General features: G+C 42.2%; 2 protein-coding genes across 7 annotated transcripts in view; one reads left to right on the forward strand and one right to left on the reverse strand.

Annotated features, from left to right (window-relative positions):
- mark4b (MAP/microtubule affinity-regulating kinase 4b) overlaps positions 1 to 11,373 on the forward strand; it is a 38,340-nt gene extending 26,967 nt beyond the window's left edge. Inside the window, exons 15-19 of one of the 6 annotated variants that reach the window (XM_062385635.1) lie at positions 1,464 to 1,742; positions 3,278 to 3,360; positions 6,502 to 6,546; positions 7,830 to 7,875; positions 8,474 to 11,373. In XM_062385635.1, coding sequence (XP_062241619.1) covers positions 1,464 to 1,742; positions 3,278 to 3,360; positions 6,502 to 6,546; positions 7,830 to 7,875; positions 8,474 to 8,807 — 787 coding nt within the window. In that variant the 3' untranslated portion in view covers positions 8,808 to 11,373. Of the gene's footprint in view, positions 1 to 1,463; positions 1,743 to 3,277; positions 3,361 to 6,501; positions 6,547 to 7,829; positions 8,356 to 8,473 lie in introns of those variants that run through there. The other 5 variants (XM_062385637.1, XM_062385639.1, XM_062385636.1 and 2 more) reach the window with 5 other exon arrangements.
- Positions 11,374 to 11,756: 383 nt separating this feature from the next.
- On the reverse strand, positions 11,757 to 16,457 carry ckmb (creatine kinase, muscle b). The gene is made up of 9 exons (XM_062385641.1): positions 16,299 to 16,457; positions 14,837 to 14,949; positions 14,545 to 14,641; positions 14,158 to 14,312; positions 13,656 to 13,788; positions 13,356 to 13,527; positions 12,833 to 12,956; positions 12,419 to 12,608; positions 11,757 to 12,298 (listed from the first exon to the last, which is right to left on the reverse strand). The coding sequence occupies exons 2-9, from the start codon at positions 14,927 to 14,929 to the stop codon at positions 12,120 to 12,122; spliced, it is 1,143 nt and encodes a 380-aa protein (XP_062241625.1). The 5' UTR covers positions 14,930 to 14,949; positions 16,299 to 16,457; the 3' UTR covers positions 11,757 to 12,119.
- Between the last annotated feature and the right edge of the window lie 354 nt (positions 16,458 to 16,811).

The raw sequence follows: 16,811 nt of genomic DNA on the forward strand, positions 1-16,811 counted from the left end.
AATACACAGTAAAACTCAATTGAAGGTAAAAAAAAATAGAATATGAACAAAAGGATTTCAAAAAAATCCATCTTGTGATGCAACAGGTGGTAGAAAAGAGGACGGTGAACATTAGAGAGCAGCAGGGTGAAGTGGCGTCTGGCACTGGGCCAGTGAAACCCTCTAGTTTCCCCAGAGGGCCTTGTCAATGTGATGCTAAGCCAGTGTGGTTGAGGCGACAAACACGTGCATGGACACACACTCACACACGTGCAGAGTTAGTGTTTGATAATAATTTACATGACAGTTCTGAGCATCATAGTGGTGATATTGATTATATAAAATGTGACGAGTTCTCTGAAAGATCTTGAACATCACTCATTTTTCTCACCCTCTCTACACTTTTGAACAAGTTCAGTCACTTCTTTTCTCGACCATGTTTTCCACTCTCTGCTTCATCTTCCCCTCTGTTCTCTTCTCCTCCCTCTGATTACAGACTCAAACTTTTTGGGTGGGGGGGTATAGTGTTTGGAGGTGGGACTGCAGCAGGCAGCTCGTTCACTCTTGACATTAAATGATTTTGCTCTGCAGCGGCTGTGCTTCAACTTAACCCATCTAATGGTCTGCCCCACTCTAACCCTGTGTGTTGGTGTTATCTGGAGCATTATGGAAAGCAGCCTCAGGCCACCAGCCGGAGAGTCGGGGTCAGAGGCGTTTGTGTGTGCGTTTGTGTGTGCATTTGTGCGTGTGTTTGTGCGTGCATGCAGAGGTAAATGTGAGTGTTGGGTGAAGAGAACAGGACTGGACGAGAGGTAGGAGGGCATGCAGGAAAAGGAGAGAGCTCAGTGGGTTGAGAGAGAATATTTAGAGTCAGTTTATCAAGGATTTGAAGAGAACTGGTGCTCATGTTGTGAGGATCAACTCTTACGTTTCCTTTTTATTGTGTTCCTGCTGCTTGAAATACATCTTAAATAAATCCAGTTTCAGACCATTAAAGTAATATAATCTTAAAATCAAATATCACAATTCTTTATACACACAGAAACATAGACCATTTAGCTAAATGTGTTTTTTTTCCTGATCATACCCACCACAATTAAGAGACATATTAAAGTGGCATAATTAATCAGAAGAGCACCCTTCTTCTGAAGTTGTGTCTTTATTCTGTTTAAACATTTTTAATCTCTGCCAAAGAAGTTGTTTGTTTGTTTTATGGTAGGATAACTCCCAAAATACTTTACACTGATGACCAAGAAACTGAGTGGAAGGAAAGTTCCAAAAGTTGAATTCATTCTTTTCTGTGGATCAGAAAAATAAAAAACTGGGACGTTTTGGAAAATGTCACATTGAATATCTTTAGTCACATGTGTACGATTCCTGCCCAGTTCTTGCATTTGCAGAATTCAAATTATTTTGCTTGTAACTAACCACTCTCTGTTTCTCTCCCTTTCCTCTCTCCCCACCCACCCTCTTCAACAAACCAGTACCTTATCCCATCGCCTTCCCCCTGCCTCCCCCTCTACCCACAGCATCGCTGGCACCTCTGGGGCCTCCTCTTCATCCTCAACACCCTCCTCCCGCCTCTCCAGGGGATCCACGGTAAGGAGCACTTTCCACGGAGGGCAGATCAGGGACCGTCGTCCTCCCTCTCATGCTCCCCCAGCGTCCCCAACGCCATCCCACGATGCCAGCCCAATCCCCCATGCCAGGACCCGGGCCACAGGCAACCTGCTCAGCAAACTCACCTCCAGGTTGACCCGCAGGTAAGGGGAGAAGTCGGGAAGAAATTAATGAAATGTTTCTTCATGGCCACAGTTGATAGATTAGCATGAAAATAAACGCGTTTAGTTTTTTGTTTATAGAAGACTGAAGGTAAAAAAGAAAGAGGATGCAACTGATGATATATTAAGTTTAACAGTTCATGGCTCATTCAAACCTTTGCAAGTATTGTCAAGGGGTATTTGTTACTATAAATTATTTTTTATCCCAAATCATGCAATGTTGTTGAGTGATGGCAGATTGTAAGTTAACAGGTTTGTAACATTTAGCTAAACTTGCTGCCTCTCACGTCTCTTCACTAACAAGTACTAACCTACCAGGATTCCTTCTCTAATTTAAAGCTTTTTAGAGCCGTCAGACTCTGTTATTCATCTCAGACCTGGGTCTAATAGTTTTATTTGTATTGTGTCAACCAGCAGCTGTATTTAATACCAGTATGAGGAAACAGGAAATAAAACTGTATCAAACTACAGGTGGTGTCCTTCATGTGGTTTCTCTCAGAAACAATAAAGACAAAGTTATTGACTACAAAACTATATTGTTTTTAACAGAGAGTTAAATTTAACAAATCTGACACCCAGCAGAAAGCAGCCTGTCTGTTCTAGTCTCAGACTGATCTGGCATCACTCTCCTGTCCAGTGTCCACATTATTCAAACAAATATATTTGCAGCCATCTGAGCTCTTTGTATTAAAATGAGGTGTGGTAAAGGAGACTGTTGGCATGTTAAGGCTAATTTTAAAGATAATCACGTGCATCTAAATCCTCACTCTCGAAATAGGAGATGGCTCTTTGATTCTCTGACCCATGAACTCATCCATGATAATTAACAGACTAAGTACAACTCTTTAAAGTCATGTGTGTGCTGCAGTGACCTTTTTCCTATCATTCCTATCATTAAACCAGCAAACGTGGATTTGTACACTTCCTAAAGGCATTTGCATCACGGGCGTTAGACCATGAGTTTAGATCGTTAAAATAGAGCCCTGAGTGGTAATCTGGCAGTGGAAACCACACGGTTTACTGGAAGCTATGGCGGCTCACTGCTTGCCTCCACTAGACAGACACTCCACAGTTTAACACTTCAAACGTTCCCCTGTAACTTGAACTCTTCAGTTTCTGTCATCAAGACTAAATCCTTTGGTGATAAATTCTGAAAGCTGTTAGACCCAGGTCTGCAGATCAGGTGACATAAAGTTGTCTCTCACAGTCGGTTCTTCTTGGCTGCTTCTTGTTGCTTTATCTGTTTGTTTGTTTATTTGATTGTTTGATTCTTTAACCAGTTTTGCTTTTCCTTGCCGGTCACCAGCCGATCTTCTATCCTCCTTTTTCCTGAACTACAGTTCACACAGTTTGATTTGTTCTTCTCTTCCTCCTCTACCTGTGCTTCTTTCTGTCATTCATCACAATGTCGTGTTCCCCTCCTTCTCACTGGCTTTAATCTTTCATTCAATGTCTCGGACTCTGCTGTTATTTTACCATTCCTCTCTTCATCTCCTCTTCTTCCTCTCTGCTCCTAGGGTCACTCTTGACCCTACTAAACGTCAGGGCTCAAACAAGTCCATGTCGGGCTGCACCCTCCCACAGGGGACAAAAACAGTTAGTAAGTCTTCCTTTCCCATGTTCTTGGCTGCTACTGTCTGTCTGTCTGTCTGTCTGCTTGCTAGTCCATCATCACCCCCTCTGCTCCTCATTGTCTGTCTGTTGCAGGTTGGAGTTGAGTTATACATACTTTTATCTGTGGTGAAGCTTCTCAACAGGAAGAAATGTATTCGAGTCGAGTTAAATTGAGTCTGCAGGTTTCTAGCTCCAGGAAATCTGCAACTGAACTTGAAAAACCTCAATTTCTCAAGGCATATAAATGAAGTTTATAAATTGTTTACATTTTCCATAGCAACTAGTTCTGTCATTCTTTTTAAATCCACAGATTGTTCCATCAATCATAGCCTTAGATTTATAGGTATTTATGGTGATTGCTCTCTAAATTTAATTGAACAGAAAACATCCGGCATTGTGCCTGTAAAAGTTTAATTTAGTTGTTAGTTTCTTCCCCTAGAGCAGCTTTATCTCTAAATAACGTGTTCAGACTGAAACTCTGATCAGTCGATCTGTCTTTCTGTCTGTCGGTCTGTCGGTCTGTCGGTCTGTCGGTCTGTCGGTCTGTCGGTCTGTCTGTCTTGACTGCTTGTGTCTCTGCTGGCTGGGCTTCATGCTAAAGTTCTCATTATAGGCTGTAGGTGGCGTAGCACCATCACCTGCTTCAAGCAAAGCACATAATAAGGGAGTGGACCTGGTTTATTGTTTTCTTTGATGTTTTTCCTTTTTTCGAGATTAGTTCATGTCAGTAAAGGAAAATCCACATTGACACAGACACACACCCTGTTTGTAGAAATCATACTCATGAAGATGTGTGTCTATTTGTGTGTTCCCCTGAGTATGTGGACTTATTACAGCTCAACTGTACGAGTCTGAGTCATGTAATCAACACCATATCTGGGTCCATGCTGTTAACAAATGAGCCGTCCTGCAGAAGAGCTGTGGGATCTCTGGGAGCAGAGGATTTGAGACAGGCAGGAAAGAGAGGGGTAGATCTTTATTGGTGTTTTATGCAAGGCAGAGGCAAGAGGTGAAGGATGAAGAGTAGTGATGAAGAGAGAAAGTTAACAAATCCATCACTGTTACAATGAAGAACTGGTGATGTTCAGTTTTAGTTTGCACGGACAAAAATGTCTAACTCCATGTATAATTGGTCAAACATTGTGGCTCCACTTTTACATATTTCCAGATTGACATAATGAAAGTCTCTGATATAAAACCTTTAAATGTCAATGTTGCTTTAGGTGTAAGTGCGTAAAAATCATCGAGCCAACATTAAAGAGACCAGAAATTATCATTAATTATCATTAAACTAGAGGGATTAAATTAGAGGGATTGTGGAAAAACAAAAATTGTAAATAAATTAGTGTTAGGTTTAGAAAATAGTTGCCATTAAATAAATGTTCATGAATACAAGTTGTTAATGAAAACAGTTTTAACTGCGCCTGCCTTTGTTGTCACCTAGGCAACGTTCACTGTTTGTATGTATGATGGTCAATAGTGTAGAAAATAAGTAACTTTAGGTTTGTAACACTAATAAAAGCAAATACAGTAAACAGTAAAAAAAGAGAACTGTCCTCAGAATCTGAGGTGAGTTCAGGTTGTAAAGACTCATTCTGGGTGAAAAAGGAGCAACCGGTGAACAGGAATCTGTTTGCATCATAACAGTCTTGAACTTGTGACTTTAATATATCGCAGCATAAGTCTGAGCGCTGTGCAGCAGCAGAACCATCTCAGCCTGCACCAGTCTTCCCGACTCACTGACCCAGTGTCACTCTCGTTTTAAATCAGGATTAGTTACATAACCAGGATTTATCCTTCTCTTAAACAGGGATCTTACACAGCTCTCCCTCAAGAGTCAAGCAGATCGTTCTGTGAGACAGTCGCTGTCCTCTCTGTCCGTCCCTCACTCTCTTTCTAACTCTCTTTTCACTTCTTCCTGTCTCCCTCCTCCTTTCACTTTCCACTCTTCCTTCTCTTGGTGCTTTCCAGCCCTCGCTGTCTGTCTCTGCTCATAGACTTTATACAGATGTCTCAGTCTGACACACATCCTGCAGTTTAGAGATAAAATGTAACTCGCTCGCTCTCTTTACCTCGACAAGGAAGAAATGGTCATGAACCAGACAAAACAATTATTTAATCACAGTTGTAAAACAAAGTAGAGATGTTTATTGACAATATATTTCAATAATGGCCTTGAGGATAATATATATTATATGTATATAATAAGAAAACTAATATCTGCAGCCTAAATAAATAATTACCAACACAGGTTATTATAAATTGCTAATTGAGTCATATGTTCCCAGCTGGATTTCTGGAATGAAGTTAAATGTTCTGAATCAATCCCCTGATCCTTTCATATAACATTCATCCATCGATGATGATCTGCATGGATTACCAGGGATCTCTGGTTGTACTTTCAGAGGTGACGCATTCAAAAGCTGAGTCACAGAGTCTTAACATGGATTTAGATCTATAACAGCCACCCCACTGTAGCAGCTCCTGAGTCAGAGCCAGAGTCACATTAGACTAAGTTTCATTTTCACTAAGAACAAAACAATTTATCAATGAAATTCCCCCCCCCCCATTTCCTGGAATAGAGATCAGGTTGCCAGGTCGATGGGAGAAAGTGCTCGGTCTACACACAGAAAAGGACAACAGCCGCCCCTGGTGACCATAGAGAGGAAGTGCAATAACACAGCATCTAAAATGTCATTCCTGGCATCCTTCAACAGCCACAAGCTCAATTCTGTGTATAAAGGGAGATACCATATAGTAATATCAAGGCCTATATGTTCCCTGTAGCTCTTTACATTAGATTTGTATTTGTGAGTCGTGTCCACCACTGTAACAAATGGATTCACTCCCTTCACCTTCATTTTGTTTCGCTGGTGATGTTGACATTTTGTTGTTCCACATCCATCCTCTGTTCCTGTGTAGTGAGTGTAGGTGGCTCCATCTGTGGTTTGACGATCAGCTGTCATGCTCTGTGTTGTAATTGTTCGTTGACGTGATTGAACGTGAACTGTGCGCCTGATTGTGGTATTAAAGCAGGAAGTGATGGGTGGAGGGGGCGGGGTTAGTGCTGGGGGTTAGTGTTATTGGATGATTGATTATTAACAGACACATGTTTCTTCTTCTTGAGGGTCACAGACGAACCTGAGAGAATCAGCAGATCTCCGGTCACAAGGTGAGTCTGAAAATGAAAACATACTCGTGTCAGCCGCATCACATAGTAAACAATCCAGGAAGATAAGACCGTGAGGATGTATATGTATGTATATGTTGGCCAATAAGTAAACGCAGAGATGCCAAACTAGGTTTGACATAACTAATGTGTCACCATGACATAGTTTGATGACAGAGGGTAATATTATATTTGATATATCTTACTTAGTATCTACCTTGATCATTATTCTTATTCTACATCAGTAGAGTTTATTTATAGTTTGTGTTTATGTTGAAGAAATTACTTTCTGTCAATGTCTTGTTTTCTAAACTTTATTTATATTAGGGATTTAACAACTTTTACTTTAATCCTCATCAGTGTTCAAGCAAGTGTAATTGCATATGTTAATTCACTATCTATGATAAATGCTAAGTGGTCTGTATTTATTAATACTTTTTAGCAGGCAGTTGTCAAACGCCTTTTTTTCTCTCTGTGATAAATGTATTAATATGGTGGCGGACTTGAAGAAATCCAAAAAGAAAAAATGCTATTATTTGAGCCATGTAGTTCTTTTAGTTTCTGGAAGTTGCTCAGTGCCCCTGATTATAAAGGTACAGTATGAAGAGATTCCAGCTCCTGTAGCTTGGATCCAACTTGTTTTGAGTAAAGTCGCGATCATGGGAACACGATGTCAGGATCTTTTTCTCCTGGTGATAATCTTCAACACATAATAAACTTATTATCCATATCCATTTCGTTTTATCAGTCTTTTATCACCTAACCTGGCGTGATTTGGCTCCGCCCCAGACATGTTCTCTTCATTAGTCTGAGCACACCACTCACATTTGAACATCAAAATTGTATTTCCCTCAAATTGTTCTCTTTAGTTTGTCAAATACAGAAATGCACATAATACATAGAAAAGCTTTGATACATCCAGTCTCATTCAAACAAAGTAACATGCACATTTCTCCCTTGAAGAACTTGTTGAATCAAGAACCAGAAGCTGATCAACATCATACACAACAACACAACTTAATTATTAATGGTGAAAACCTTGATTGGATTAAAAGTTAAAGTTTCACCATGTAGCAGAAATTAACATGGACAAGCACATGCATTAAAAAAATTATCACTTTCAATTGTTACTGGTTTCATTTAAATGCCTTTAAGGCTTTTGAAACTTTGAATCCAAGGTTCAGTGGTACAGACTCTTGTAGTCTTATTTGTTCTGTCCTACTTCAGGGTAATTAGTGTCAGTTTATCAGTGTGTTGCTAAAGGTGTTGTGTGTACTTCCTCTCAGCCTCAGCTGCTCCAGTCCAGTGTCAGTCTCAGATTAAAAACAGCAGGTAAACCATCAGAACCGGAGGTCGTTAGCTAACACAGTGTGGTGTGGACGTAGAGGCTGAGCACGGCTCCCTGTGGTAGACCACCCTTTGGTGTAAAGAAAACAAAGAGTTATAAAAAGTCTCGTTATGTTGTTTTTAGGTGTGATTCTATTTTCTTTGTTTCAGGTTTCCCTTTGTTGTAACTCCAATGTGTAGTCATGAAAGTAAATAGAAAATACAAGTGAACCTTTCTGTGGGCCTAAGTAGCAAAATGTCAAAATAAAATAATTTGTGATTAATCTATTTTTTCCTTTCTCCCCTTTCCCAACCATTCATGCACTCATACAACTTTGTAAACATACTTATTCTTGCCCTACATTTATCTCTTCTCACATCCACCTCGTTCACACATTAACTTCTTTTATCGTTACATCGGTTTCTCCTTCCTCCTTTATTTATATCTTCACTCCTGCTCTCACCCACTTCTGTTGCTGTCCCACCTTTCACTCTCTCCTCCACGTACACATTCTGTATCAACTCACTTTGTCCTATCTGGTTTTAAACCTTCATACATTTCCTCCTCCTTCCCTCATCTGCATCGCTCTTCCCCCTCTTCCAGTCGCCATATATCTGGGCATCAGAAGGCGGCCGAGCCCCGGACCCCCCGATGCGGATGGGATGTGAGGGTGCGGAGCCCCCGCGACCCGGCCGAGGTGGTGCTAGCACTGCGTGAGGCGGCGCAGGGCTGTGGCTGCCAGGTCCACCTGGCAGGGCCTTTCCTCCTGTCCTGTACCCATGGAGCAGCCGGCGCCCGGGTGGCGTTTGAGGCCGAGGTCTGCCAGCTGCCCAGCGGGCTGGGCCAGAGCAGCGGTGTGAGGTTCAAGCGCCTGTGGGGGGCACCGTTAGCCTTTAGAGACATCGCAACCAAAGTGTCCAAGGAGCTGGAGCTCTGAGGGCGACAGGAGGTGGGGCAGGACTGATGACCAACAGGACAGGTTGATGGAGGAGGAGGAGGAGATGGCAGAGAGCATCGCCTCTTCTTCCTCCCTGGGTTCCACCTCATGTGATGCGGCTAGCGATGCCTCGCCTCCACCAAAGACCCTCTTCCTCTGATGCCACCAATCACAGCCAGACAAACCGATGCACAGACACAGATAGACGCCATCGGCAGACTTATGATGACTTTGATCTTGGAGATGTCAGTGACCTATGACCCCTGCTTAAAATGTCACCACCTCCATCATATGTGAGCCCATGGAGTCAAAGAGTTTTAGTTTCTTTTCACAATTTCTTGTTTAATGATAAGAATGGAGTTGCTGAGAGTGATGGAGACTGAGGATTTGTTGTTGTTAATGTTGTTTTTTCCTGTTGTACCACATTTGTCGTCATTCCCTTTTAAAGAGCTGCTATTTAAAGAAAAGTTTTAGATTTTCTGTGTATTAAGTTTATTTTCTTTCTTTAATGCTTTTGAAATGGGCAGAGGTCTGTTGTCTTCCTTGGAAGCGGCCGCCACGTATTTAATGTAGTGAGGGCGCAGTCTGACCTCTAGCCTGTAGAGGGAGACATGCAGAACTGCAGAGACTTGTGACAGATTGAATGAAGAACCTCCACCTCTCTGCCCTTCCTTTGGAAAAAGCCCAATTTAACGCTCAGTTGGGTGTTTGCACCATTTCTGGTAAAGTGTTGTCCTCTCTGCAGGTGAGTGTTTTTACAGACGAGTGAAGCTGCCTAATGACACAGGACCCGAGCTGAGATGTTGAAAACCTGAGATCTGTTCCTCAATATATTTTCAACAAGTAGAAATCCTTTTTAAAACTTGAAAACTACAGAACAATTTGTTGGTTTGGAAAAATCTGGATCTCCACCTGGAATCACAGTTTGAGTTCTTATTTTCTTCTTTTGTCACAACAGGAACAGCAGCTTCTAATCTGGATGTACACAAACAACAGAGCTAACTGTTAGCAACTTTTAATATTTAGCACATATCGAATGCTTTTATTCTTCAGTGCCACAAATACTGAAAAAAAAAAACTAAATTTCTCATCCAATACAAGTTTTCAATTTGATCACCGGTCGAATGTTGTGGCTTTTATTTTTGACTAATCTTCGCTTTTATCTGGTGCGATTGTATTTTAACACTGAATGATACAGAAACAAGAAAAGGCGAATTTTCAAGGCAGATATTAAATATTTCAAAAAATGAATGAAAACTGACATGATGATGGAGAAACTTGTTGGTTTCTCAAAGTTTTCACTTAAAATTAATAAATATATGTAACTCTTACTGGTTTAGAATAGATGGAGGTTTAGCTGACGTACTTCTCCTGGTAGCGCTTCGTCATATCTTTACTGTGTCACCTGTCAGGAGGCCTTCGTCATCTCTTCCCTCAGGTGAAGTGCAATAACAGACCCAAGGTCCAGAATTCAGACTTGATAAAAGTATTGATGGCTCACTTTTTATCTTTCTGATATGTTGTTCAAATCATCAAGCACTTTTTTGTTTTTCTCTTAGTCAGGATGTGATCACTGTTCTGGCAGTGTGTTGAATTCATCTGCATTTAAAGCCCAGTCAAATAGATAATTGAAATATTGAAATATTTCCTTTACGTACATGTAGAGATTCGCTGTCCACAGCAAAACCAGATCTTATTCGAAGGATAAAATCTGCAGGAGCTACTGTGCCATTTGATTCCACTTATGCCGCCACATCGTAAAAAAATAGTATGTCAAATTGTGATCTGGCTTCACAAAGCTGTCAGATTTCAATTTTTTTTACATTTGCGTTTTCATATTTAGACTGAAGATTTTTCCCTCTGTCGACCAATCAGGCTGCAGCCCTGATGGGAGGTGTGTGACAGTTGACCAATCAGGTGCCATTATTCCTGTAAGAGGTGTATGACTATTAACTAATCAGACTCCAGCCTCGTCAAGTCAGTGTTTCATTTCAAACCTTTTAACATTTGCAGTGGCGTAAAAATGTGACTTTGAATTTGTGAAATTTGATTGGTAGCTTTTCACCTTCATCACTATTTGCTGCTCAGAAACAGAAACAGAGTCAGAGTCCGCCAGGTGCTGCATCGATCACATGACGCCCCCCAAAATCAAATCGTATTCTTCTTTAACAACCATAATACAATTAAAATGTGCATTTTTTCATGTTGCAGCATCGAACAAAACACTGATGGCAAACTGAAAGTGAGATGATTCCACAGATGCTTCGTGATCTTTATGGCTGTGAGGTTCACGTGTTGATGGGAGATTTCAGCCGCCGCCACGTCCACTGTCTGAAAATGTGAAGTTGTGATTTAGGTCTAGTTTTTTTTTGAGTACAACTGGGCCTCACTCTCTGAACCTGTTCTAGATCCAGCTAGGGCTGTGCTTTGTATAGTGTGTTTGAAGCTGTCGCTGTTATAAACAAAAACTTAACTTATGGGCTGAAATTACAGAAATGATTGACCTGCAATCCTGCATGTCTCCTAAGAAATAATGTGTGACAAAAATAAAGACTTTCAACTTTCATATTTTTTGTCCTTTTTCTTTTTTCCTCGGATATGGATTTGATTTGTCTTCCAGACGGTTTCTTTGTGCCATCATTGAACTGTAGTGAAGTGTGTGTCTAGTGAAAATTAGTATTAAAAGAGACGTAAGATACTTTTTCAACTCGTTCATTCTAAAGATTAGTTGTTGTTTTGTTTACCTCCACCAAGGAGTTCATGTTTTCATTGCTGTTTTCTCTCTTACCAGGATTACTCAAAAACTGATTTTATTGAAACTTGGTGGAAGGGTGATGTCTGGGATAGAACATTTTGGAGCAGATTCAAGTAAGGTGCAGATCCAGGTGGTGAGAGAGAGGGTGTGTATGCAAACCCGTGTTTCCCATAAAGACAACGTGAGACAGGAGCTTTGATTGTTACATGGAACATTGTTTAATTGTCCAGTTATATTTTACAACCAAAAAAAAAATGTTTTTCTTTTGGTGCGCATGCATAGCCACGACCAGACTATGCATGGGTTGATCCCAGGATGTTACAGAGAAGATGTTTAAAGTTACAGGAACTTAGCAAGAAGGAGCAGGAGAGGAGAAAAGAGGAGTGAGATTAACAGAGGTAAGAAAGAAAGAAAAGAGGAGTGATGGGAAAAAGTAAGTAGAATGGTGCCAGTTGGCTTTGACCAGTAAAATAACTTTACAACATTCCCGTTCATTTTTTTATAAAATAAAAAAAACAAACGCAGACGGTTATTCAATCATTTGTTGTCTGTCCACTTTACTTCTGGGCGGGGATCATGCCATCAATGGACTCTCCCTTCTCCAGCTTCTTCTCCATCTCAACCATCAGCTTGACACCATCAACCACCATCTGGCACTGCTCCACCTCGGAGGAGCCCAGACGGTCGGCGTTGGAGATGTCGAACACACCCCCCACGGAGGCTGTGTCCACACCACCTGGAGGGAAAGAGGAGGAGAACAGTAAATCCTCTGTCTGCAGTGGAGGAATAATGATCTGTGAAGCTTCTCTGAAAACACTAATCTGTCGTCAGCTTGGAGACTGACTGATTCCTGTACCTGTGCCGCGCTTCTGCAGACGCAGCCTGGTCAGGATCTCCTCGAACTTGGGGTGTGTGCTGAGCTTGGCGAGCTTGACGTGCACGCCACCGCGCAGGCCAGTTCCCAGGTTGGAGGGGCAGGTCAGGATGTAGCCGAGATGCTCGCTCCAGCTGAAGCCGTGGTTGTGCTTCTTGAAGATCTCCTCAATCTGCACAGCAAAGTCGAGAGAAGACGACATTTTGGTTCAAATATATCCTCAAAATAAAACCTGTCTTCTAACAGTGAAGAAAAAAACGAATAAACATCAAGCATTTTTATCAGCTATAAAAAGTCAATATACAGATGTTCAGAGAACTGGTTCTTCTCTTATGTTCCTCCTTGAATTATTCTCTCTGCGTAACTGTTTATGTTTATGGATGTTCTGTGTGTTACCTTCTTCAGGCCGACGCAGAAGCGTCTGAACACCTCCTTCATGTTGCCTCCCTTCTGCATGGAGATGACACGCAGGTGATCCTCCTCGTTCACCCAGACCAGGAAGGTCTTGTCATCGTTGTGCCTGAGGGGAAGGAGATCCAGCTCAGTTTCACTTGATGATTTGCAGTTTCAGTAGAAAATGTGACGAAACAACAGTGTGAACATGTGACGCACTGAGCTGCACAGAGATGGATTTACAGGCTGGCCCCCCCACTGGGGTAAAGGGTCAGTGTGTGTGTGCTACTGTGTTTTCATGACATAGTTTAACAGATGTTTGAAAACAGGAATAACCAGGACATGGTCTGTGGGGTTAAGAGACAGATGGGGGTTGTTTCTGTTTGGTTTGTATGACTGTGTGTGTACTTGTGTTTCGTTAGAGCCACAGAACCTGATTTCACTGTTGATTTAATCATCTTTTTAGTTTCTAAACAATGAGAACCCTAAAGGACTCAGACCTCCAGTCTGCGTCTGTGTTTCTCACCAGATGCCTCTGCCGTCGGGCCAGTCACGGGCCATTCCGGCGCAGGTCAGCAGGGGGGACACGGGCTTGTCGAACAGGAAGTGATCGTTGATCAGCTGATCCTGCTCAGCGTCGGTCATGCCGTTCAGGGGGTAGTACTTTCCCTTGAACTCTCCATCCAGACTGGCCAGGGCTGAGTGGGGGGGGGGGGGGGGGGGGGGGGCAGAGGACAGAGTCAGTCCCCCACTAACACATGTTACATCATAAAGACATTTGGAGTGTTAGCAGAGACATGAGATGACGGATCAGTTTGATAATCACCCTCAATGGACAGCTTCTCAATGGCTCTGCGCTCTCCACGGCTGTTGTGGGGGGGCAGGGTGAATCCCTTGATGCTGCGGCCGGTACGCACACGGCTGGACAGCACGTAGTTGGGGTCCAGGTCATCACCTCCCTGAGAGAACACATGAATATTCTCTGTATTTAATATCTTATTGTCAAATTAGCTTATTTCACTCATGTGGGGTCGGTTTAACGGTTTTTATATCAACTTTTATGCGAGCTAATCAAAAACTAAAATATCTGAAGTAGCAAAATGTGTTTATATACATGTCTGCCAGATTCTGTAGAATTATAAAATAAATTAAAATACATATATATATATATATATGTATATATATATATATAACTAAAAGAACGTGGAAACTTGACCTCAAGGTTTCCAGTCACACTTTCAATTTAGTCAGTAAACTTATTGGTCTCCTTCCTTCTCTAAGAAGCAGTGCTGATCTCTGAACATGCCATGATGCTCGTCTGCTCTCACCTTCAGGTGCTCGAACTCCAGGTCGGTCTTGTGCTTGTCGGTGGGCTTGTATCCGCCGTGACGGTCTGAGATGATGGGGTCCAGCAGATCCTTGAAGACCTCGTAGCACTCCTCATCACCAGCAACGCAGCCCACGGTCATGATGAAGGGGTGACCTGTGGAACAAGGGGGAGCGTGAGGAGCCCGCTAACATTGCTAGCAAGATTTGACTACGTGAACATAAGGAGACGATAGAGAACTTCTGATAAAACATGATAAATAGTCTCATGTCACTTTAATTTAGGTACAAATAGATTCTAGAGGCAAATGCACAATCCTGGCAATTATTAGTGAATGCTGAAGCTAATGTGAGTTAAACCTCTCTGCTGGAGACTTGCTCTTTCTTACCTGGGTTGTCAACACCGGTCTGGATGACGTCATCCAGGGTGAAGCCGCTGGGGGTGGACTTGCCCCTCAGCTTCTCGTAGATGTCCTTGGTCAGCACCTGCAGACGGTGACACACACACAAAGTGCTGGTCAGCAACTTTACAGCCACATGACTTCAAGCGCTCACAAACTTTAAGGGTTTTCAAAATCAGCAGTGAAAATATTCTTGGTTTCAGGGACATTATAATGTCATTCTAAAAGCTACCCGAACTTGTGTCTGTATTATTTGTGCAGGTGGACATGAGATCTGTACCTTGGCCATGTGGTTGTTGTGCAGGGACAGATCGGGGAACTCCTCGTCCTTGGAGAACTTCATCTTATAGTCGTTATGCACGTTCTTCGCCATGGCTGCGATTCTTACTCCGTCTGAGAAGAGACAATGAAAAGAGAAGAGCTGTTATTTTTCTGAATCTGCAGAGATCACAGAGGATCTGCTGTAGCCTGATTTAGTCCCTTCAGTCAGAAGAATATCTAAGACCTGAAAAAGAGGGATTTGATACATTTACTGGAGATAAAATAGATTTGCTAAATGTCATCAAATGTCAACACAGTGATCTGATAAATACCAAATGTGGTGTCGGGCTTTTCACCGAGTTTTTCAAGGGCCTTGTCTACGAGTCGTCTGGTGAAGAGGAGACATCTTCTCATTCTGTCTGACCTTCTTTCTTTCTTATGCTGAGGACAGCTGTCCTGTCTCTGACTGTCTCCTAGTCGACCTCCTCTACTGTGACCCCCCCACCCTCCTCACAGCGTAGATTATTAATAGTGTAACTGCCCCCCCGCTCTAAAGGAAGCTACCGTTGCCAGCAGATTACGATGAAGGTTTTTTCTTTCCGCTCTCAATTAAGCTCTGACTGAACTATGTGTTTTACAAAGAGTAGCAGGGTTACATTTACGTGAAGCGATAAACTTTTAAATGACAAAAAATTTTAACTTATTTTTAATTTTAATTTTAACTACTACTTAATCCTTTACGATTTAAGTGAACAGAGAAAGTCTGAAGAAAGAATGACTATTGACTCAAACACTACTTGTTTGTCCTTGTGATCCTAAACTGTCAAAGTGTAAAGCTGGAATCCACAGAGCTGCAGCTGCAGAACCAGACCAGGAAAAGATTTACAGCCACGAGCCGTCGTTCTGTTTCTATTTCTGAGCCTCTCTCTGTCAGACAGAGGTCAAATGTCGTTTGCGTCAGTTGCTTGAGGTGCAGTTGGCCGATGACACCTGTTGCTCTAAAGGTCAAAGCTTTCCTGCCTCATGGCTCCACGAGTCCCATGACTAAATCAAGCGCTCCCTCACTAGTCGAACATGCAGCTCCTGCCTGCCCTGCTTACTGTTTCACAGACTGACACTTTGCTACTGTTTTATCAGTGGACTTCTGCAACCCACATCCAAGAGACCAAGGGTCAAGTCTTTCAAAAAGAAAAAGAAATGAATAAAAGCCAAAGTTTCACTGGTAGAAGAATGATTAAAGTAGATTTTCCAGATCAGGATCAAATGCACAAAGCTTCAGAGAAATCCAAACCAAAAATGCACTGAAGGAATCTGTGAGACAGATTCTTGGTTCAAAACGTTTCCCCCTCTTAGAACCTTTTTTCTTTTCAGGGGATTTTGTCAGGTGGAAGTTTTTGTCCGTATTCATATACAAACACACACCACAATCTCTTCCATGGATTTATCAAAAAGGCGGATTAAAGCATCTGTTTTCTTTTTACCTGTTTAGGAGAAAAGAAAGCTGTAACTGATCCCGGGATCCGATCCTATCCACCAAATGTAAGGGTTTCCCAAATCTACCAGGTGATGCACCAGAGCATTTATACCCCAAGTTGCATCCCTATTGGCTGGCTGGCCTCGGGGTACCCTGGTCTGATTGGCCAAAGGGGGTCTTCTGTCCCCGGGATAGTTTCTAAAAGGCAACATACATCACACAACACTCAAGACGGGAGACCAGGCAACAGCTGCAGCTGCTCAGTCCAACCTTTCACCTTCGGCTTGCTTGACTGGAGCCTGCAGCAAACACCAGTGTAGAACAGAACATGCATCCTCACACTCACATAGGTGGAAATAAAGTCCCACTTAGTCCCTTCTCAATGGGATTTTCAATGAGACTTGAATGATGGTAAAGACGGAATGAGAACTGTGTCCAGTGCAGTAGGATTCAATTACATGCAACTTTAGGATATCATTAAAGGTTTTCTCTTTAACAACAGGATTAACCCATGTTTGAA

The sequence above is a fragment of the Platichthys flesus genome, chromosome 4 (assembly GCF_949316205.1).
Source record: "Platichthys flesus chromosome 4, fPlaFle2.1, whole genome shotgun sequence".
NCBI classification, from domain to species: domain Eukaryota; kingdom Metazoa; phylum Chordata; class Actinopteri; order Pleuronectiformes; family Pleuronectidae; genus Platichthys; species Platichthys flesus.